The 23,004-nt window shown below is 34.3% G+C and overlaps 1 protein-coding gene across 1 annotated transcript; it reads right to left on the bottom strand.

Moving 5' to 3' along the window:
- Positions 1–8,096: 8,096 nt before the first annotated feature.
- On the bottom strand, positions 8,097–9,588 carry LOC21410176. The gene has a single exon (XM_010109668.2). It carries the CDS (start codon positions 9,483–9,485, stop codon positions 8,331–8,333), a length of 1,155 nt encoding a protein of 384 aa, XP_010107970.1. The 5' UTR covers positions 9,486–9,588; the 3' UTR covers positions 8,097–8,330.
- Between the last annotated feature and the right edge of the window lie 13,416 nt (positions 9,589–23,004).

The following is a 23,004-nucleotide window of genomic DNA, read 5'->3' as shown; positions in this document are numbered from 1 at the left end:
AACTCCCTTCTCTTTCAGTGCTTTATTCCTTCTTGGTTTGCATATGAAAGTTTTCTTTTTTGACTTTGTTTTATCACATCTTAGTCTTACATTATTGGTAACAATAAAGAGAATTATTAATATTTTCAGAGGTTTCATTGAAGGTTCTCACTCCAGTTCATGGCCAAAATTTAAGGGAAAAAAAAATCTAACATAAATGATTTATGAATCTGACAGGAATCTTTTAAATATTAAATGAGTATTATACTAAGCAATTCAACATCAAAAAGTATTGGGGAGGCGAATTTGGATTAGTTTCTTTCTTTTCTTATTCTTCTTCTTTTAAATTGATTATCCCACTTGAGTTTTCCGGATTGCCCTGTTTTAAAATTAAAAGTATCTCATTGATAGGGAAAATGGTGTATTTTTCTTGACTACTTGCTAGCACTACTATTTTGGGCTAAGACTCTTGCAACATATTAATTGCTAAGCGACATGTTATTAATTTTTATAGATTGTATTATGACTTATGAGCATGTTAAATGATATAATGATTGTTATTATTTTTTACTAGAGTATCTTAGTATGATAGACAACAAAAATAAAAATCTCTTTATTCCTTAATAGTTTTCACCCCCACTTTTCATAAATATAGGTTCTTTTTTTTTTTTTTTGGTATTTCTCAAGTTGGATTTTTTGATTAGCCAAAAAAAAAAAAAAAAAGAAAGAGAGAGAAGAAAAAACGTTAGATTATTTGGTGTTTCTGAAAGTACTAGACAAAGAGAAGTTTGAGGATTAATCCCACTAGGCAGAATAACACGCGTTGTCTCCTTCTTTTTAATCCTTTTGTTTGTCTCCTTTTATATATGCAAATACAAATAAAAATCACTTTTTGACTCGTCTTTTTTTAACTTTTTTCAAAAGTATATAACCCTTTTTGTGTTATAGATGCTTTCAAGTAAAAGATCAGTTTCTCTAAGTGCCGTATAGTAGTGGTACTCTCACTTCAGTGTTTGTTCCTGCAAAGAAAACTTCAAGTAGAATCAATCAAAACCTTAATTTTCCATGCTTGCGACGTAAAAGAAGTTGAGTACAAGTTGATAAGGAAAACTTGCTAGTAAAAGCAAAACAAGATTTTTCATCCAAAAAAAAAAAAAAAAAAAGCAAAATAATATTAACTTGTTTGATCAAGAAACAATCTACATGTGTTAATAGGTAGCTTTTTTTATTCAGGTGAGATTCCGTGTGTGTAGTTTTATTTATTTATTTATTTGTAATTATTCCGTGTGTGTAGTTGTAACACAAGTATGGAGCACAAAATTAACTACGTGGAACAATAGGACTCCATTTTTTTAAAATAATTAAAACTTTATCAAACAAAAAAGAAAAACGGTTTTATAAAACTAAAGTATAAGCATAACAGAGAAAAATAAAAATCAAATGTAAAAAAGAAGCCGTCAATTAGAAAAACCTAGGATTTTCTCATCATATGACCTTTATTGCTACAACTCTAAACTCGTAAGATGATTAAAACATTTTGTAGAATCGGATAAAAATATGTAAAACAGACCATTTTTAATACAAATCTAACAACCAAAAATTTAAAATTATCAATAATTCATTTTTTCTGATCAATCGGAGAAACTCCTTTTTTTTTCTATTTCCAAAATATAACTGGCAATCTTAATATACATTCACGTTGTTGAGTTCACATTCAACAACAAAACTAATAGTCTCTCGTATCTTAGTCCTCTAAAGAAAAATGGCTTTCGTGAAATGATGTGTACGAGTACACTAACAACAAAACTAATAATATTTTAGCTTAATGCTCATTTCTTGAGAGCAATCAAAGATCATGAATGCATTACATACAACATAATTTTGAAATTAGATGTTGTGCTTAATTAGTATATAATTTTTATGCACTCATTATATAATCAAGATCTACCATGATCATCATTGCCTAGTGCCAACAACAATGCAATGTGGCAATATGTAGGCATATATTCTTGGAAAAAAAAAAAAGAAAACACCCAAACCAGCTATATACAAGGGACCCTTTTTTGCAACAACATCATCACCAATATCATCGTCATCAAGGCGAATGAGACAATTTTCTTCATTCATAGAATTGTGTACATATTTAGAGATATTGCTATTATATAAATGTGATGAACATCATAGCTATATCTTCATTTTTTTCGTACTGATCCAACAACCCCTCAAAGAAATAAAGTTATTTTTATAATAGTCACTCTAGCGATAGAATCAACTTCTAACCATTAAATTTAATAAAAAAAATTACATTAAATTAAAAAATATATATACTGAATAAACAGTTTTAGATGTAAATTTAATGACTGAAAAAAAACTTTTCAATAATTTATTTTTCAGTGCCTACCAAAAAAAATCTTCAAAGAATAAAGTGGACAAAGGAAAATTAAAGAAAACCATAATCAGGACTTCTTGTGGGTCTCCCTCATAATCGACATAGCTAGGCTTTCAACAAAAAGTTAGTTTGCATGCACGGGCTCTACACCAATATATATGGGAATATCTTGTAAAAGCATAATATTCCAAGCTACTTAATATATATGTATCCTTTCTTTGATCTGTAAAGTCGATAATTAAGAGAATTGTTTGGTTACAATATAATCATGATTATACTTGAGAATTAAAAATTTTAATTAGGTTTAACACTTCAACTGATCATTGAATGACTGATAATTGATATTATTAGTTCAACCCATATTATATCAGTGATTTATTGCTTAAAGGGTTCATTATTTCAAATTTGATCTCGCAGAGTGCAAGTGAGAGTTATCTCATTATGGTATTTTTCTGTTAAGTTGTCAATTTTTTAAACGGTTTTATTTGTGTGTGGGTCAAGTAATAGATTAGTAAAATGTACATAGTTTTTTTTATTTTTTTATTTTCTCTTTCTCTTTCTCTATTCAGAAAAAAAGCTGCAGTGTTTGGTTGTGTTAGGTAAGTAATTCCAATTGATTTTAAGAAAATTATTATTTTATGTTTTTAGGTAAGTTATTGTTTTCAATTTTTAGGCAATGGTTATTTTATGGTTTATTAGGAGTCTATATATTCTGTGTAAGGCTTTCTATGTGTGCTTAGAGAAAAGTGTAGAGACAGAGTGTCTCTTTTTGAGAGAGAAAGAGAAAAGTGAGGAGAGAGATAAACAAGGGTGTAAGGGGTTTTGGGTAGAGAAAGTAAGAAAATTTATTGACTGTGTAATTCTGAAACTGTCAGTAAATTTTTCTCCCTTTTCTGTGGACTTAAAAAATTTTTCCTAACCACCTAAATCTTTGTCTTCTCTATTTTTATGTTATTTTTATTTCAATTTATTTTCCTATTGCGTCTGTGTAGGGGTGTGTTTTTCTCAACAACTGGTATCAGAGCTGTGGTGAAAATTTTTTTTTAAAAAAAAGGCAAGATGATGTCCAGGATAAAGTTTAAGCAGATTGAGCGATTTGATGCAAAGAGTAATTTCAGCATTTGACATAGTACAATGAATGATGTTCTGATTCAGTAGGAATTACTGAAAGCACTGCAAGGACAAAAGTCAGAAAATATGAAAGTTGAAGTTGAGAAGAATTGGAAGCGAGAGCGGTAAGCACTATTCGTTTAAGTTTGGCTCCTGAATTGAAATATAGTGTTATGAATGAAACATCTCCTTCTGAGTTATGGAAAAAATTAAAAAAAGTTTATATGTCGAAATCCATAACAAATATATTATATTTGAAGAAACAATTGTATGAGTTAAAGATGGATGAAGAAACTGATGTTAGGGATCATATGAATAATTTTAATAAGTGCATAACTCAATTGTGAAGTGTAGAGGTCAAAATTGACGAGGAAGATAAAGCGGTAATTTTGTTGGCCTTCCTATCCAAATCATATGAGACTTTGGTGACTACACTTTTAGTTGGAAAGACGATGTTGACTGTAAATAAGGTGTCGACTGCTTTGTTAGAGACTGCAAATATGAAAAAAACCTAGTGTTACGTCTCATACTAAATAAGTTTTAGTGGCACGGTTAGATTCGAATAGGGGTATGAGCAAATTACGAGAGAGATGTTATGATAAAAGAGATTATCATTCACAATCCCGCTCAAGGAAGGATATTGAGTATTATTATTATTATTATAAGAAGGGACATATTAGGAGAAACTGTGAAGAACTGACGAAGCATCTAGAAAAAAGAAGAAAGCAAGAACCCCAAGAGATTTCAGATTCTTCAAATGTTGTTGAAGACATGTATGACAGTGAAGATGATGTTTATTCTTTTATTGCTGATGAAAATATTTCTTACTCTTGGATTGTAGATTCTGGATGCTTGTTTTATATGTGTCCACATAAAGAGTAGTTTGATTCTTATAAGCCCTGTGATGCTGGTACTTTGTTTATGGCTAATGATTCTAGTGCTAAAATTGTTGGAATAGGTATTGTGAAGATGAAGATGTTTGATGGAGTTGTGAGGACATTAGCAAATGTTAGGCATGTTCCTCAACTAAGGAGAAGTTTGATTTCTTTGGGAGCTTTGGACATTTTGGGGTGTGAGTACTATGCGAATGGTGATTTTATGCAAGCCAAGAGAGGTGATTTAGTAGCCATGAAGGGTGAAAAAGTGAAAAATTTACATAAGCTTATTGAGACAACAGTTGTATGTGGAGATATGATGGAGAAACCGTGCTAAGAAGAGTCTTCTTCTGTTATGAAAGAAGTTGCATGAGTAAAAGAGTGCAACAAGATGTTGATAACAGTTGAAGACAATAAAGGCAAGATGGTGAAAACTTGTGACAGTGAAGATGCTTTGAAGAATAAGAAGACAGTTCCTCATGTCAAGTTTGATGAGAGTTTAAATTTGACATATGTTTATTCTTGTTGAAGTTTACATTGTCGGTGCTATGACGACTGTCGAGATTGGATACTCAATTGAGTGAGTTAAGAGAATTTGAGTCAAGGTAGGTAAGTAACTCAAATTGGTTTTGGAAAAGTTACTATTTTGTGTTTTTAGGTAAGTTACTGTTTTCAGTTTTTGGGCAAGGGCTATTTTATAGTTTATTAGGAGTCTATAAATAAGTGTTTTGTGTAAGTCTTTATGTATATGCTAAGAGATAAGTGCAGAGACAGAGTGCCTCCTTTTGAGAGAGAGAGAGAGAGAAGTGAGGTGAGAGATAGGTAAGGGTGTAAGGGGTTTTGGGTAGAGAGAGAAAGTGAGAAAGTTTATTGAGTGTGTAATTCTGAAATTGTTAGTGAAGTTTTCTCTCTCTTCCGTAGACGTAAGAAATTTTTTCGAACCTAAATCTTAGTCTTCTCTATTTTTCTGTTATTTTTGTTTCAATTTATTTTTTTACTGCGTGTGTGTGGGGGTGTGTTTTTCCCAACAACGAGCTCCGACGCTACCTCCAAACACATCACCGAGCTTCCAGCCATGAAGTTTGGTCCCCGGATTTGTCTCGACATTGGCTTTCTTGTGATGTTTTCTGTGTATGGAGCGGCACACCCATCAGAGCGGATCTAACTTGTCTTGGAGGTGGGTTGCTTTAAGCTTGTACCGTTGTTTTTAGCGTGTTCGTCAGCAGGATAGTCGCACTCCCATGGTGTGTTGATCTGCATGGTGGAGAGCTTCTCTAGGAGCCGGTGGTTCCATTCTCCTTTGGTAGCTGGAGTGTTCGTTGCTAACGTCCCTTCCATTTTACCGTGGTCCTCCCACAGTCCTCCACCTCCCATGGGTGTGCTTTCTTTATGGAATGACTCTGCTCAAATCTGGCTTCCATTCCACGATCGATAGCTTGCTGCCGGTGGATCTTTATTTTGTTTAGTTGTAATAAGGGCGTTGATGTTTCTGTCCCTTTGGTGTGTTTTTTTTTTTTGTTTTGCTTTGGTGTTTCTGTTTTGGTAATAATGGAAGTGATGTCCTCCGTTTATGTCTCCTACCCGTTTAAAAACTGTGTGGTATATGTTTTCTAGCTAGAGTTCCTTTTATGTCGTTGTGTAATTATCCATGTTACGTGGGGTTTGGTTTCGGTTGACTGGACTAGTCCATTGACTATTTTGGTGTTGTTTATCGAGCAAAGGTCAAGCTCATAGTTTATGCGCCGAGCGTGTCTTTTTTCAATTGAGTCTCAATACTTGTATTTATTCATATGCTATTTTAGTCTTTACTGATGGATCCAGTCATTGATTTAGGATTGAATTTCTTTGTATTTGAGACTATTTTTATCTTGTATAATTTATTTTTTGTGAAATGAAATTTCCCATTTTTTTAAAAAAAAATGCATTTTTTTTTAACAAATTTAATCACGTATACATCTAAGCGAGCAAACGCAATTTTCACTTTTCAGAAAGAGTATCATGATCAAAATTTTCATAATGTAATCCCAAATTGCTGGGCATCTGCTTTTGCAATACATATATATTGCTGCAATTACCTCATTATATATGTTCATATGTACGTAAGAATTGTCTTGAGTCCGATACCTAAATTAGTAAAATATGTGTAACTTTTTTCATTTGTCCGTGTAACATTGTTCATAAATATGTGTAACACTTAATTTATTTTAGTATAATATTTAATAAATATAGCTTAAAATATATAACATTAAGTGTTATATAAGTATACAAAAAATGTATATGTGCGAACGAATAATGTTACACAAACATACAAAAAAATTTAAGCATGACTGATCCAGGTGGTGGATCGAAGACTTTGGCCTCATTCTCTTCATAGATTCGAGTTTCTAATTTGAGTTGAAATGTGATATTTTTTTTAAAACTTTTTACTTTAATAAAAAAAGTTAAATGTAACATTAAAAATTAAAAATTAAAAACTCAAATCGGTGAAATGAACAAACTACTTATGCATCAAATTTCACTATATATAAAAAAAAAATGATTTTCTTGCGTTCTTTATTTGTAGCTGCGCAACAAGACAGTAGAACATATGAATAAGCATGCCAGCATTTGAAAGTAGCTAGAGCCCCACCTTTGCTATATTCATCATTGCAGCAGATTGTAGTGATATATAGCTAGCTAAATGATGGCCACAAATTGGAAAAGAAAAGGTTGGTTTTGTTAGTTGGATTTTTTTTTTTTTTTTTAATTTTTTTCCTCTTTCATCTATCGGTTAATTTGTTTCAAGTAAATACTTAATGGACTTTACTTTTTGTTTGACTATGGGAAAACCCCAATTATAGATATTACGGTACAATATGGCATCACTAAAGTGATTATCTAAAACCTAATGATTATGAGGTAGAATTATCTGTCCACCCCATGTGTCCTGCTGTTAATTTCCTCTAATTAGTCTATCCCAAATGATCTTTTGCCTTTGCTTTTTCCATTGATTAAGCCATGTTGTGATATCATTCCCAATCGTACGTCTTCAGACCCTAGAGGTCCCTAGAAGCCTCAGGTGTGCTCTAAATTCTAGCTACAAATCCAAAGTAGATCAAAAGGAATACTACTTGTTTCCCAGTAAAAAGAGAAAATATTGGATGGAAAGGAAATTGAAAACAAATTAGAAAACATATAAAAAAAAAGTGAATTTCTCTAATAGTTCATGTGATTAAATCATATTAAATTAAAAAAATATACATAATAAATAAATTTTAATATAGATTTAACGACTGAAAAATAAAAACTATTAATAATTTAATTTTATAGAGACTAGGAGTGAAAGTCCCATAAAAAAAGTGAAATTGTAAAGATAAATATTATCAAATATTTTGTATTGGTTAAATTCATAACGGTTAATAGGCGACATCTTTATTCCTTTGTTCTTTTGCACTTGCCTCCTTTTCACTTTAAAATTACAAAGGCAAAGCCACCTTCCTCTATTCACTGCCCAATAACTTCAAATTAATGCCCCTTTCTGTATTCCCACAATTTTCTTTTTCTCTAATTCTTGGATCAAACTTGCCGACCAAAATAAAAAGAAAAAGATTTTCAACAGTGACAAAGGAAAACCAACACAAATTCAAGAATAGAAGTTAACAAATATTTCATCATTATGGTACATTAGTAAGAGTTTCAACAATATCCAACCAAACACAGCTTTCCACCAACGTAGAAGTACTCACACACTCTTTTGTAACTTCTAAACTAAAAATTTTCGTCTTATAGTGTCATTGATATAAATTATCATAGTAATGGACATTTATATATTTATATAGTGATGGAGAAACCACAATAAACGAATCATTTACTATAGAAAATTAAAAAAGAAAAAAACTACTGTATATATTGATCAATCAACAAAGTGTGAAGATCAAGGACAAAGACCATCCGGATTAAAGTAATTAATCTGAATCGGGTCCGGATCCGGATCCAGATCATCCGGCACGTGAGAAAGAACCAACTCTCCGAGAAATGTCATGCATACCCACACCAGGGTTGAACCCCAAGCACCCCAAGAGGCCTTGCTTATACGGCAAGAAAGTCTTCTTCTTCATCTCCTCCGAAGCCGCCCGGTTCACCGTGTAATGCAGCTCGTGCGCCGACAGCGGCCCTCTCCGCCTCGAGCTCACCGACCCGATGCTGTCCGTCGACCGGAAGCTCGAGTTCCTCGCGTCCTCGCTACCCGCCGTGCTCTTCCTCGACAGCACCGCGTACTTCGACCGTGACAGAACGTCGTCGTTTCTCGGCGCCCGTCCCTCCGACGCGCTCCGGAACAGCAACAAGTCCTTCAATTTCCACTTCTTGTAGTCCGTCGCGAAGGAAATAGCTGACAGGAACGACGAGTACGCCGAGTTGGAATTCGACGCCTTCGAATTTAACACCGTCGCCGTTTGAGATGAGTTCTCCTCTGGCTCGAAAACGATGTCGGAGACTCTCATTGGAGAGAGAGACCTTGTTCCTTTACGAACGAAATTCGACGAATTATGAGCCCTCATTTCTCTTCCGCGGTTGAGATTTTGATTTCGGTTTTGATTTTCCTCCTTGCGCGTCTCTTCAATGGCTGCGGTGAACGGATCGATTTCGAAATCCTTTTTCCGCCTCGGCGACATTGTGAGCGCTTCCTGGACCATTCTCTTCCCCTGAGAAATCCTCGATTTCGGCGATCTCGGAGAAGCTAAATTCGAAGATCCTGGATCGCCGGCGCCGGTGACGATCTGTAGTCGCGGCGGCGGCTTCAAAGGACGAATCTTTCCGCCGTCGAAGAGCTCGTCGGCGGCGGAGAGAGAAGGCCTGTCCAATTGGCCGCTGAAATCGAACTCGAAATCATCATCGTCGTCGTTGTTGTGACCGTTGTGGTAGTCGTCTCTGATATCAGTTGTTGGTTTCGGGACTCCGGGCTTCTCCTCCCACTTGAAGGGGACGGAGAAGTCTCGGTAGAAGGCGGAGATGCGGGCGGGGCTGGTCGGAGCGCTGGAGAAGAAGTTGCCGAAGCGCTGGGGGCTCGACGGAGCTGTCATGTACGGCGACGAGCATGCGCTGTCGAAGTTGAAGTCGTGGGGCGGAACGGGGACCGCCACTTGCAATTCCATTGTTAGAGCTCTCTGTGTGCTCTGTGATTTGAGAAATTGAACAGAAATGGAGAAACAGTGATTAATATAGAGAGAGCGATTGAGAAGGGAAGGTTAGAGAGAGAGAGAGAGGAAGGAGAGAGGAAGGAGAGTGAATTGACTGGAGGGAAGAATGGTCTTAATAGATGAGCCGCCTTTCTTTGTAAAACCTTTTGTCTTGTTTAACTACTGCCCTCTCTGCCGTATTACCATTATGATTATTATTATTTTTTTGGTTCTTTTGTCAATTGTTTGTGACATATGTTTTTAAGGAAATGTGTAACATGTTATTATTGTCAACGAAACATTGTGTGGCATTTACCATTATCGATAAAACATTGCGTGAAATATGTGATATGAGTTCCTTTTTAAGGAGTTTTATTTATTTATTTTTAAATGTCTCCACCTTAAAGTGCAAAAATATATTTTATGATTTCTTAAAATGTTTCACTCTGATTTAGGATTTTTTTTTAGGAAAAAAAAAAAACAACAACAAAAAATGATAGGAAAAAAGGCACAAAAGTTTGTGTTCATTTCTCTTATATATCTTCTTTACCAAAAGTTTTAACGGTATGTTATCAGTGAAACAAAATGCAAAACCACCAAACCATGTGTGGACAAATGATAGAAAGAAAAGGGAAAAGTTTCAAGTTTTGCATGAGATATATGGCATTGTTGTCTTTTTACGGAGATGAGATTCTTTTCATAGGAAATAATTGGGGCGGCATATTTGTGCTTCAGTTTACCGTTTTGTTCTTCTGCTTTTGTAGCTGTTTTGGGATTTTTTTTTTTTTTAAGTCTGAGATGATTATGTTTGTCTATGCCGTTAATTAACATACATTAAACAGCCCAACATATATCAAATTCATGGGATTAGTTGATGGTCATGGAATTACTAGTAAAATAAGGTATTAGGACATATCACAGTATTCACTAGACACTACTCAAGCTTCTTCTGCTTTTTCTTCCTTTTTTTGTTTTTGTTTTTGTAGCAAAGTACACCTTGGTGACTGAATTTACCCTCTTTCACAGAAAAAAATAAATAAATAAATAAATTACGACCAACTTGTGGAATAATAGGGGGATGACCCATAACAACTAGCCCAAAGTATTGATTAGAAAAAGAAGTGGAAAATGACTATTTTTATTGACAAATACGAGTTTAAATTTGTTATCGCATTTTCATGTTTTATTGGTTGTCTCTCCAATTATATTTTAATCCTCATTGAGTTGTTTAACAATTTTTAGTTTTTAGCATATTGTTATGCAGTTGAGTTGTTAAATTTTAATGACGTGATAAATTTTACAGGGACAACTAATAAAACAATAAATTGAGAACAACATATTTGAACTCGACAAATACGACCCATGATCTCCAAACAAATTTTGGTGATCGAAAGTAAAGGACAACACCACAACTAATCTAATTATCATTCTGAATTATCATAAAATTATTTCTCTGAAGTAGATTAATTTCTCTATTTCCATCATATTATCGTAAATACCTTTTCTAAACATATATAATTTATTTTTCTCAGCTGTCGGGGTGGTAAAATGCCCCCAATAATAATGCTTTAAAAGAGAAAAGTCCCAAGAATAATATTTCCCTTCGTAGATAATAAGAATTAATAATAAAATAAATGGAGCTTATGCAATCATGCAAGCGACATGCACACAACTACGGAAATTGAATCCCATTAACGTTTTTAAAACGATAACCTAATTTTCTGGAGTCATGATGAAACCTTGATTACAGATAATGACATTTTTTTTTTATTAGAGAAACACATGTTATTCACAAGTCATGACTCATAAGGACAAACATTTGGAGAATTATGGTAGGATATAAAAAAAAAATATCTTAGTGGTATTGGATAATCTTGAATGGAAAAGTTTTCCTATAATTTTTTTTTGGCTTTGATATAAATATAATTTAAATTAATAAAATTTGACAGTACTGAAGTGAGCAATATTGTAGGTTACTTTCTCTCGTAAACATTTTCTATTCAATAAATGCATATATAACTGTTCAAAAATTCTGAAAAAAAGGAACATCAAAAATTAGATTCTATTACATTGAATGCTCGTTGTTAATGTTCTTACTATATTTCTGTACAATATATTCTTTTATCTCTCTTTTTTTTTTCTTTTGTAGAGATTTCTCGTTCGATCTTGAAATTTTGAAATTTTTAGGTCGAGTAGAAAAGTGCTAAGAAGAAATTGTGGATGAATTTTTAGACCAGTAGAAAAGATAATATCGAGTTGTTTGATATATGAAATTAAGAAGGAAAGAAGTAGACAGTTTATAGGACCCACCATTTAGAGGTGAGAATATTAAACAAAAAACAAGGATATGAAATAACTATTTTGCTTTATTACACCTCATTGACACACTTTTTTTTTTTTAATCATAGGACTCACTCACACACTTGTATAAGGACATAATGGTAAGATAAATTGGTATGAACAATTTTCTACTACTGTATTTCTCTTCCCACAAATATTGTGAAGTCGGGTGCAATATCAAGGCTGATTCTTTTTTTTAATTTTATTTTTTCATTTTGATTTTTATCTTCTATTTCCAATTTTGCATTCCTCTAACCAAATATAGCGTTTTATTTTTTTTAATGAAAAAAATTGATAGACGGAAAAAAAAAAAAAAAAAAAAAAAAAAAAAAAAAAAAAAAAAAAAAAACCAGAATAGTAGTCCTGTCACAAACAAAAAGCAAAAAGCTCGTGCCAGCAGAAACTAGCAATCGGGCTCAACACAGCCACAAAACAGCCAGCAGAAAATTTTATATATTGACCAGTTCCCCAAAACATATATATATATATATAATTAAAAAATCAAGTAACTGGAATTAATATTTGGGAATTAAAATGGTTTTGAATTTAATTTTTTTCCCTACCACGTTTTTATTTTTTTTTTTCTGCACAAGTTGTTCTTATCATTTGTTTCTTTTGTCTACAAGAATTCAAGGACGCACGCAGCTTAATTAGAAAAAGGATTCAAATTTTATGAGCAGGATTTCCCATCCCAGGCCAGCATAAACAGACAAAATCTAAATTTTCATTTTTAAAAAAACGAATATATTGACTTTGTGGCTTCATTAATCATTCCTATTTCTTTATAATTCCCCATTATTGAAGACTATGCAAGCAATGTGGTCAGTTAGATAATGTAGTTTGGGGAATGTCATTTGGATAAATTAGAATTGAATATTGGTACAAATTTTTTCTTTATTTCGATTTCCTATTTCATAAGTAATAATAATATTGTAAGTAAACACACACGAAAAGGGAAAAAAAAAAAAAAATTTAAAGAAACGAGACAAGTTGAACAATTAAATAGTATAAAAACTACCAGAAAATGTAGGCTAATCTTTTAACGTAATCAAATATACGCGAATGGTTTTTTAAGTTTGATACATTAATAAATTAATTTCTTCATTTTGATAATAAGAACGAAAATAGTATAAAATATAAAATATGTTTTTTTAAGTTTCATACGTACTGATTAATTGATTTCATGATTAATAGTATAAAATTTCGAATATGGTTTTTTAAGTTTCACACATTAATAAATTAATTTCATCATTTTGACATTGAGAATGAAACTAGTATTAAATTCATTCTAATTTTTTCTCAATATAAAATGACGTAAGTTATGTTATTTTTTCAGAGAAAAAAAGGTAGAATGACGTAAATGTTACAAGTAGTAAAGTTGGACACATCATTGTATGTGAAAACGAAAGATATTTGTACACGAAATTATCAACGCTGATATATAGAGGCATGCTCATAATTCTTATTTGCCATACGTGCTTAATATGACAACCTCTAGAACATTTGCGAAAAGTCCATAAAATATTTATGGCCAACTATATATTTTTGCTTGATATCTAAAAGTAAAGTGTTCAAAGGTGAAGATTTGGATTTGTCTTTTGATGAGCAAGCATTGGGATGTGTGTCGTATGCAAGGAAGAAATTCCTAACGTTAACTGATCAAACCCTCTTCCTTTTATTTGATTTTCAAATATTGCTATCAATGACACATATTCGATTCTGGCCCTATAAGAAAAAGTCTTTCATTTCGGCCCCTATAACGTCCCCTTAAAGTTATTTTTCATCTTTTCTTTCTTTCTTCTCCCAATTACTACAGTGGTGTACTGCTTTTTTTTTTATTTATTTATTTATCTCGTAAACAATTCAAATTAGAGCCTCAATGGTCGGGGATTTTTATTTTCAGATAATTTTTGTGCTATATTATTCATTTCATACCTCTTTTGTAGTTTATTTTATAGTCTCTCTCTTTAGTTTTTATACCGACATATATATATTGTGATACCATTCTCCAAAATCATTTCCTAATTTTCCTATCTTATTTCAGATTCTTTAAATGTATATATCCTTCATATTTTAAAGTTTAAAAGAGTTAATAACAAGTTAACGGTAATACAACTACTGAGTAAAAGTTGAACATAAATTAAAAAAAAAAAAACCATTCAAGCAAAAAATTTGTTAAAAGGGAAAAAAGAAAAAGCCCTTATATTTATATTGAGCTTAACCTAAATGTCAAAATCAATTGATATAGAATGAAACATGTACATCAGGTGCTATATATATTTTGTTACCAAAAACTAGGTGCTATATTTATATGTGCTTTGTGTATTCATGTGTACAAAGTAATTAGTATACGTTTGGCCCCTAATATATATATATTCATATGGGAGTAATTTTAATGATTTTTTTAATATTTATCCATTCATAGATATTATTAATCCAACAGTTATAATAAATTGAATAGTTAACTAAAAAAATTAATAACAATTAATAAAATTAAATTTTTATCACGTCATGTCATCAAATTATATTTAAAAGTAACCACCGATAAAACTTAATCATTAAAAACCTTGTTTAGAAGATGTTGACGCAACCGTGCACTGTATTTATCCAATCAAAACCATGTTTCCCATGCAAGTGTTCAACCACTTCGTATATTTTAGTGTTTCCCTCTTCATGATAAGATAGTTCATTGTCTTTGACTTTGCAAAATGACAATTATTTGGCGATCTGATATGCTCTTTGTCATAATTAAACAGTTTACATGAATTAGTCTACCCTTGAGTATGCTTATAAACAAATACAATTCCACACAGCCAGCTATATCATGTATCTAATATATATCTATATACATACACATGTATAAGATTAACGTGTGTGTGTATACACAAGTGCGTGTGTATATATTTATGTATTAACATAACAAACACGTGACCGATTTATAAATTAGGACTTCCTTTAGAAGGCTCGAATGATGTTGTCATGTCCATATCCACTCAGATTTAACTAATTAATTTAAGCCGTTATGATATAATGGTCAACTTTTGCTTGTTGATATATTTTGACGTAAAAGTATAATATTTCCCCATAAATTTCTTTTTTTTTTTTTTGAGGGAAACAAAAAAAAAAAAATTTTTTACCAGCTTAATTTTTAAGCATTAATCATTTAAGGACCAAGATACGCAGATAAACACATGTATGAGTGGACTGTAGCCATTTACAACATCGAGGAAGTTACTTAAAATAGTAGTATTCAACAGGTTCAATATTAATTATATGGTTGATTTGGTGAAAGAGATAATCCAATATCATTGCATACCAATTGTATCTTCTCGCCTTATTAATTCGCCAGTATGAGAATCGATCCGGTTACGTCTCTAAAGGAGCTAGTATTCTAGATATTTCTTAACATGATATTCAAGTATAAGAAAATGAAAAGAAGGGCTAAAAAAAAATTGCTATTAATTCAGTCAAGTAGGGTTTTTTTTTTGGCTGAGAATTCAGTCAAGTAGGTTAATTATAAAAAATAAAAAAATAAAAAATAAAAAATAAAAAAATCAGTCAAGTAGGTTAGGAACGATTATTGATTACAGAATTGAAGAATTAAACTTTGCCTGATTTTTAGTTTAAACCAGAGCCTTCTTTTTGCCATAATAGCAGCTTCTTGTAAAGATTGATAAAACTTTGGAAGTTGAACTCTTTCAAGCATTAATTCTTGGGAATATTAGAGCATCACGTACTTTTGCTCCATCGATGGAGTAGGATTTTTAGAACCACTTGATTATAAGTTGATGGTAAAAAGATGGTGGTCGGCCGTATCTATAATATTGTCTTTCTATATATGTGCATATCGTATTAAACTTAATAGTTATTTTTTAAGGGAAGACGGCGGTAAGAAAAACAATCCTTGAAACCACCATAACCGCCAATTCCAACGGCCAATCAAAATCCTCCCCAACATATAACCCAAATCAACTTTTTGATTTTTCACAAAACCCACATGAAAATTGACCACGAAAAAGGAATGTCGAAGAAACATATAGACTTGCAAATGGACGATGTAGCATTCAGTGTAAAAAAAAAAAAAAAAAAACTCTCCAGCGTAGTGTCCATTTTCTGCTAAATTAAAGAAACATATAGAATATGAAATTGTAAATAAACCTTACAAAAAAATTATAAAATAAATAGGCACATATTTAAAAGAAGTTATTTTAAGAGGGGCAAAACGATAGATCAATAAAAAAAATAAAAAATAAAAAAATAAAAAAAAACTAGAACAATAATGATAATAAAAAAAATTCGTCCCAGAAGAGGAACAAAATGTTTTTCGTACTATACTCAGAAATGAATGCTTCGCCTCTTTTTGTGGGTTTTAATGTAGTAAAGATAAATATAAGGACAAACTTTATAAATTCTTCTTCAATTTTGTCACTTGTATCAACATGCCTCTTGAACTTTAAAATGTGTATATCGTGCGCCTTGAACTTTGTCATTTATGTCAACATGCCCCATGAGTCTAACTCCATCAAGTTTTTAACGGATATGCTTATAAATGCCCCTTGAACTTTATCAGTTGTGTCAATTTACTCCATGAACTTTAAAATATAGATGTTGTGCCCCCCGAACTATGATGTCTCCAACATTTCCCCCTCCATCTTGATTCTATTAGTTTTTTGAATGAAAATATTGATATGACCATTAAATTACTAATTAACTATGATATTTGGGGTTATATTGAATGTCTTCCCCTTTAAAATTGGTACCCAACTAATATTTTTAAAGGAAAAGGCATTCAATAAACTCCAAATATCATAGATAATTAGCAATTTAATGATCATATCAACATTTCTATTCAAAAAACTGATAGAATCAAGATGGATGAAGAAAATTTGGAGACATGTCATAATTCAGGGGGCATAACAAGTACATTTTAAAGTTCTGAGACATATTGACACAAGTGACAGTTCAGGAGGCGTTTATAAGCATTTCTGTTAAAAAAAAACTTAACAGAATTAGATTCAGATGGCATGTTGACACAAATGACAAAGTTTAAGGGGCATAATATTGACATTTTAAAGTTTAGAGAGTATGTTGACACAAGTAACAAAATTTAAGGGGCACAATATGAATAATTTAAAGTGCAAGTGGCATGTTGACACAAGTGAGAAAGTTTAAAAAATTTATAAAATTTGTCCTATGAATAAAGAAGAAAAGAGGAGCATTGGTGTGAGAGAGAGTTAAACAAAGTAATAAGAAAAGAAAACGCGCACAAGCTACAAATACACATTTAGGCTTCATCTTATGTCTAGTTACCTCAACAGAAATTATGCAAAAAAAACAAATGACACCAAGAGAAGCGACGACAAAGAAATAAATAAAACACGAAAGAAAGAGAACGTGTTTGCACTTAACTTGTGTTAGCATTTTTTTTTTTTTTTTTGTAACTTTTTCAATTTCATGATGTTTTATCTTTAATCTTTAAAGATATATCAGCCTCAATAAAATAATAACGACAATAATAGTACAGCTATCGACCAAACATTTGTCCCTGAAATAACGAAAACATTTTTCCCTGCATCAACCCCAAATGCACACTCTGGTCGGACAAAAAAAGCAGAAGGGGCCAACTCGTGTATGAGTTAAGAGATTTTACTTTTTTTAGTTTTTATTTTTTATTTTTACCAAAAAAAGAATAGAAAATACAATTTCCTGAGAAAGTTTTCCATTTTTTCTACTTAGCCAATTTTAACTCTTTGTTCATAAAATGTTTTTCATCTGCGTTATCAAACAAATATAGGATCCATTTTCCAACCAAAATATATATACAAGCAGAGCAATGTAAAAACGAGCAAAATGCCAAATCATGACAATAGAATAGATATACGGTGATCCTCATCATGCATTTTTTTTTTTGGTATCAAATACTGGCCTGCAGCCTGCATAGAGGCTTGTTTGCATATAAAAACCAATAAACGTTCAAAATTCTCACATAGAAACAAATCAATCAACAAGATATGAAATGAGACAGAGCACTTGGTGGATATTCAAAATTACTTTCAACGATTCTCCCGAATATATATGTATACGCTTAACCAAACAAAACAAACAAACAAAACAAACAAAACAAAACAAAAAATGAAAAAGAGAGGGTGAAATATTTTCCCGTCTGATAAAATGAAAAAAAAAATCCCACAGACCAAAAATCTTTAGTAACGATACAAATACAATGACAAAGACAGAGCTACAAAAATTCATGACAAGTACAAGAAGAAGAAGCTGAATCCACCACCCTATTCCAATCATGATATTGATAACTACATCTAAGAAAGCCACTCCTATAAAGTTCATTTTACACACGATTAATAATTGTCGTACTCCTGTCAAGAAGCCCCATTGGCCACAGCTGCAGTGTGCTGTGGCACCGCATATGCATAACCACCGTAGCCTCCATGATGCACCCCGTTCCACTGGTTAGTCGAATCTCCTCTCCACTGTTAAATTCCACGTAATTCAAGAAAACAATCAACAAAAGCCAGTCATAACAGGAAGGGAGAAGGCATAGGAATTCTAGTATGACGATGACTAATACTTTAACTGTTAATTCAGAACCTCAAAAACAGTAAGATACTGCGAAATATTGAACGCAAAAGGATTAAATAAGGAGCTAAGAGACACAACCTAGATGAACTTGGGAGGTTCGAGAAAGAAAACAAAACTGGGGTCAACGATTGATTTTGCATGTCTGTCGGACTAAAGCTTAAAGTTTGAGTGTTTTGTTGGAGATTCAGTTCAAAACACGTTATGACGTTAATACATACCATACAAAGATATCAAGAAAACAATTTTTCTCCCAAGGGTAATAGTTCAAGGAAAAATCATATATCAATATGCATAAAGCAATTTTTTACCTGCTTGTGTCCTGGTGTGCGGCCCCATGAAAGACGAACTGTTTGCTTACCGATTACTGTCCCATTCAGAGTCTGGATTGCGTTCTCAGCACTCTTTCTGCAAGTAGAAAACATAATGGGGGGGTTCAGTCTAGTCACTATGTAGAAATTTAGGAAGTAATCCTCTGATCTTTTATTCATTGATTGATGGGTATATATATACATAAGAAGGACTAACCCTAATCCACAAAATCAGGAACTAACCGACCTTATCTTAGGAAATTTAAATTAGGATTACAACAGCTGTGAATACTCCTAATATCCGGGATATAACAAGATTCCTAACGTCTAGCTTGATTTTCTACACTCCCTCTCAAGCTAGATGGTATACATACTTGACATGCCTAGCTTAGAACTCAACTCATGAAAGTTAGGACGATGCAGAGCTTTAGTCAAAATGTCAGCTGTCTGGTGCTGTGAAGGAACATGTCTTAAGGAGATCACTCTGCTTTCAATCTTCTCACTGATGAAATGCCTGTCTATCTCAACATGCTTCGTTCTGTCATGGTGTACCGGGTTCTTTGCGATGGCTATAGCTGATTGATTGTCACACAGCATTTCTATAGGTCCATCTATCCTTACTCTAAGTTCTTCCGGTAGTCGTTTTAGCCAAATGCCTTCACATATTCCATGGGCTAAGGCTCGGAACTCAGCTTCGGCGTTGCTGCGTGCAACTACTGCATGTTTCTTGCTACGCCATGTTACCAGATTTCCCCACACATATGAACAGTAGCCTGAGGTTGATCTTCGATCTATAGGGGATCCAGCCCAGTCTGCATCTGTGTAGACTTCAAGAGTCCTCGCGGAAGTTTTCCTGAACATTAATCCCTTCCCGGGATCCTTCTTGAGATATCTCAGTATTCTGTACACAGCCTCCATATGCACCTCAGAGGGATTATTCAAAAACCGACTGACTACGCTGACTGCAAAACTTATCTCAGGACGGGTATGAGCTAGGTAGATTAGTTTTCCCACCAATTGCTGGTATCTTCCTTTGTCGATTGCTACTCCTTCGGCTTGAGCTCCTAACTTGGTATTCGGGTCCATAGGTGTTTCAACTGGTTTACACCCGGTCATGCCAGTTTCTTTTAGAAGGTCTAGAACATACTTTCGTTGCGAGACTGATATTCCTTTGCTTGACCTGGCCACTTCCATCCCGAGAAAGAACCTTAGGTGTCCGAGATCCTTAATTTCGAACTCTTTGGAGAGCAAGAGTTTGAGGTGTTTTGTTTCTCCTTCATTGTTTCCTGTGAGCACTATGTCATCGACGTATACAATGAGCACTGTGAGTCTTTCATCAGTTGAGTGTTTCACAAATAATGTGTGGTCCGCTTGGCATTGAGAGTATCCATCTAGTCTTAGAACCCTTGTAAATCTGTCAAACCAGGCTCGGGGTGATTGTTTGAGGCCATACAGTGACTTCTGGAGTTTGCAGACTTTGTTCTTTGTGGAGTTGTTCTCAAATCCTGGAGGTAAATCCATGTATACTTCTTCTACAAGATCTCCATTCAGAAACGCATTCTTCACATCGAGTTGAAATAATGGCCAATCTCGATTCACCGCTATAGACAAGAGAACCCGGATAGTGTTTAGCTTAGCAACCGGTGCAAAAGTCTCTTGGTAATCGATTCCATAAGACTGTGTAAAACCCTTGGCTACCAGACGGGCCTTGAATCGTTCGACATTACCATCTGCCTTGTGTTTTCCTGGTGGAAGAGTGGTGAGGATCCAGGTTCCATTTTTCTCCAGCGCTCGGATCTCTTCTAAGGTTGCTGCACTCGTAAGGCTTCATGAACGGAATTGGGAATCTGAACTTGATCCAAGGATGACACAAATGCCCTATAACCAGGGGACAGGTTTGAATATGTCATGTAGTTGTGAAGAGGATGTTGCGTGCATGAGCGAACCCTTTTTCTTTCAACAATCGGTCTATCTAGATCTGAGCTATGATCTGTAAATTTCTCAGCCAAAGGAACAGGGGTAAGTTTTTCTTTACCTTGCGGTTTTTCAAGGGCAATTGGAGCCGGATTAGATTCCTGGTTCTGCTGGCTTTGCACAGGCTCTCCTTGACGACGCCTTCTCCTTGAGTAGACACTAATTTCTTTATTTACTGTAGTATGACTTGGGAGATGAGTAGGACTCAATAGGTTTGACTCAGGATTCACAGGTTGAGACTCGGTTGGTAGAGGTGTCTCGGCTGAGGACAGGTCTGGTGGATTGGTGGGGACTGGTAGAATGGTGAGAGTGTCATTGGTTGGTTCGGGTTCGGAGATTGTATCACTAATAGAGGTCCAATTCTGTGATTCTTGCACGTTGTTCTCCCCCTGAATTGCAGAATTGGGGTAGAAGGGTTTGTCTTCAAAGAAAGTCACATCCATGGAGTGGAAAAATTTCTTGGTGTTGGGGCAGTAGCATTTGTATCCTTTCTTGTTGGGTGAGTAGCCAAGAAAGATACACTTTGTAGCTCTAGCGTCAAGCTTTCCTCGATGTTGTGAGTGTATGTGAGCAAACACTGTGCAACCAAAAATTTTAAGCAGGATTTGAGAAATAAGGTGAGAATGAGAATAGGTGTTAAGGAGAGTTTGGGTTGGTGTTTTGTAGTTTAGGATTTGGGAAGGCATTCTATTAATGAGATAAGTTGCGGTGAGAACAGCTTCGCCCCAGAATCTTTTGGGAACGTTGGAAGTGAACAACAAGGAACGAGCAACCTCAAGTAAGTGGCGATTCTTACGCTCGGCCACTCCATTTTGTTGAGGGGTGTCAACGCAGGAACTTTGATAGACAATTCCATGAGACTGCAAGTAAGGATCAAGAACGGTGTTAAAGAAATCTCATGCATTGTCAGTCTTGAGGACCTGAATATTAGCATGGAATTGGTTTTGGATCATAGTATGAAAGTTTTGGAAAATTTGGCTAGTTTCAGATTTGTCTTTCATGAGAAATACCCAGCTTAGCCGTGTATGATCATCAACCAATAGTAAGAACCATCGAGCCCCTGTGATGTTTTGAATTTTTGAAGGCCCCCAGATATCACCATGAATGAGGGAAAATGGATGAGAAGGTTTTTATGGTCACAGAGAATATGTACTTCGAGTATGTTTGGATAATTGGCAGACATCACAGTGAAAAAATTTAGAAGTTTTATTAATGAATAATGATGGAAAAAGACGTTCAAGATACATAAAATTTAGATGACCTAAGCGATAGTGCCACATCATAATAACACTATCTTTATTAGAATGACTCATTGACTCATGACTGCTATCGGACTGACTCTGTGGACTGGCACTAAGTGCATTACATCTCGGGCATGTTGGAGGATTGTCAAATTTGAGAAGGTATAGGCCTGCACAAAGCTCAGCATTGCCAATCGTCTTCCCCGAATCCAAGTCCTGAAGTACACAAGATTTAGCAAAAAACTTAGTCTCACAGTTCAGATCTTTATTGAGTCTGCTAATAGATAGTAAATTGCAATCAAGATTAGGCACAAAAAGAACTAAATGGAGGGTAAGAGTTTGAGAAAGCTGGACAGTGCCAGTTCCAGCAACTGTAGAGCATGAGCCGTCTGCAATACAAATGGTGAGAGTACTCGGACATGGACTATAGGAGGATAATAGGGACATATCACCTGTCATGTGATCAGATACGCCAGAATCTACAATCCAATGGGTTGAGGATGCCTTTGCGGCATGAAAGGCCAGAGTGTCATTACCTCGCTAAGGGACTCCCCCTGTGCCAATCACTGACGAGTTGGTGGATGGATGAGCCTGACTAATCAAGTGCTGCAGCATCTCAAGTTGATTCTTGGTGAATGGGGCTTGACTTGGGCTTTTGGTTTCTTCAGTAGAGGCGACATTCCCACGACTCTCATGATCACCACATGTGTGGCTGGGCTTCCAATCTGCAGGTTTTCTGTGCAGCTTCCAACATGTTTCCTTAACATGGCCTGGTTTGCGACAGTGGTCGCACCAGGGTCTTCCTTTGCGTGGCCTATTATCACTGCGATTCTGAGGAGGTCCACGTACAGCATGTGCAGAAGAGTCTTGGGCTATGGAACTGTCCTTGTGGGTTACTAATGCTGACCCTTCTACAGTCACGGGAACCCCTGGTTGCCCCATCGTAACTCTTTTTCGGCTTTCTTCCCTGCGGACCTCAGAGAAAGCCTCTCGGATACTTGGTAAAGGCTTGGTACCTAAGATCCGGCCACGAAC

The sequence above is a fragment of the Morus notabilis genome, unplaced genomic scaffold (assembly GCF_000414095.1).
Source record: "Morus notabilis unplaced genomic scaffold, ASM41409v2 Scaffold45, whole genome shotgun sequence".
In the NCBI taxonomy this organism is placed as follows: domain Eukaryota; kingdom Viridiplantae; phylum Streptophyta; class Magnoliopsida; order Rosales; family Moraceae; genus Morus; species Morus notabilis.
Note: the sequence above shows the minus strand (reverse complement) of the source record. Positions and strands in the feature narration are given on the sequence as shown.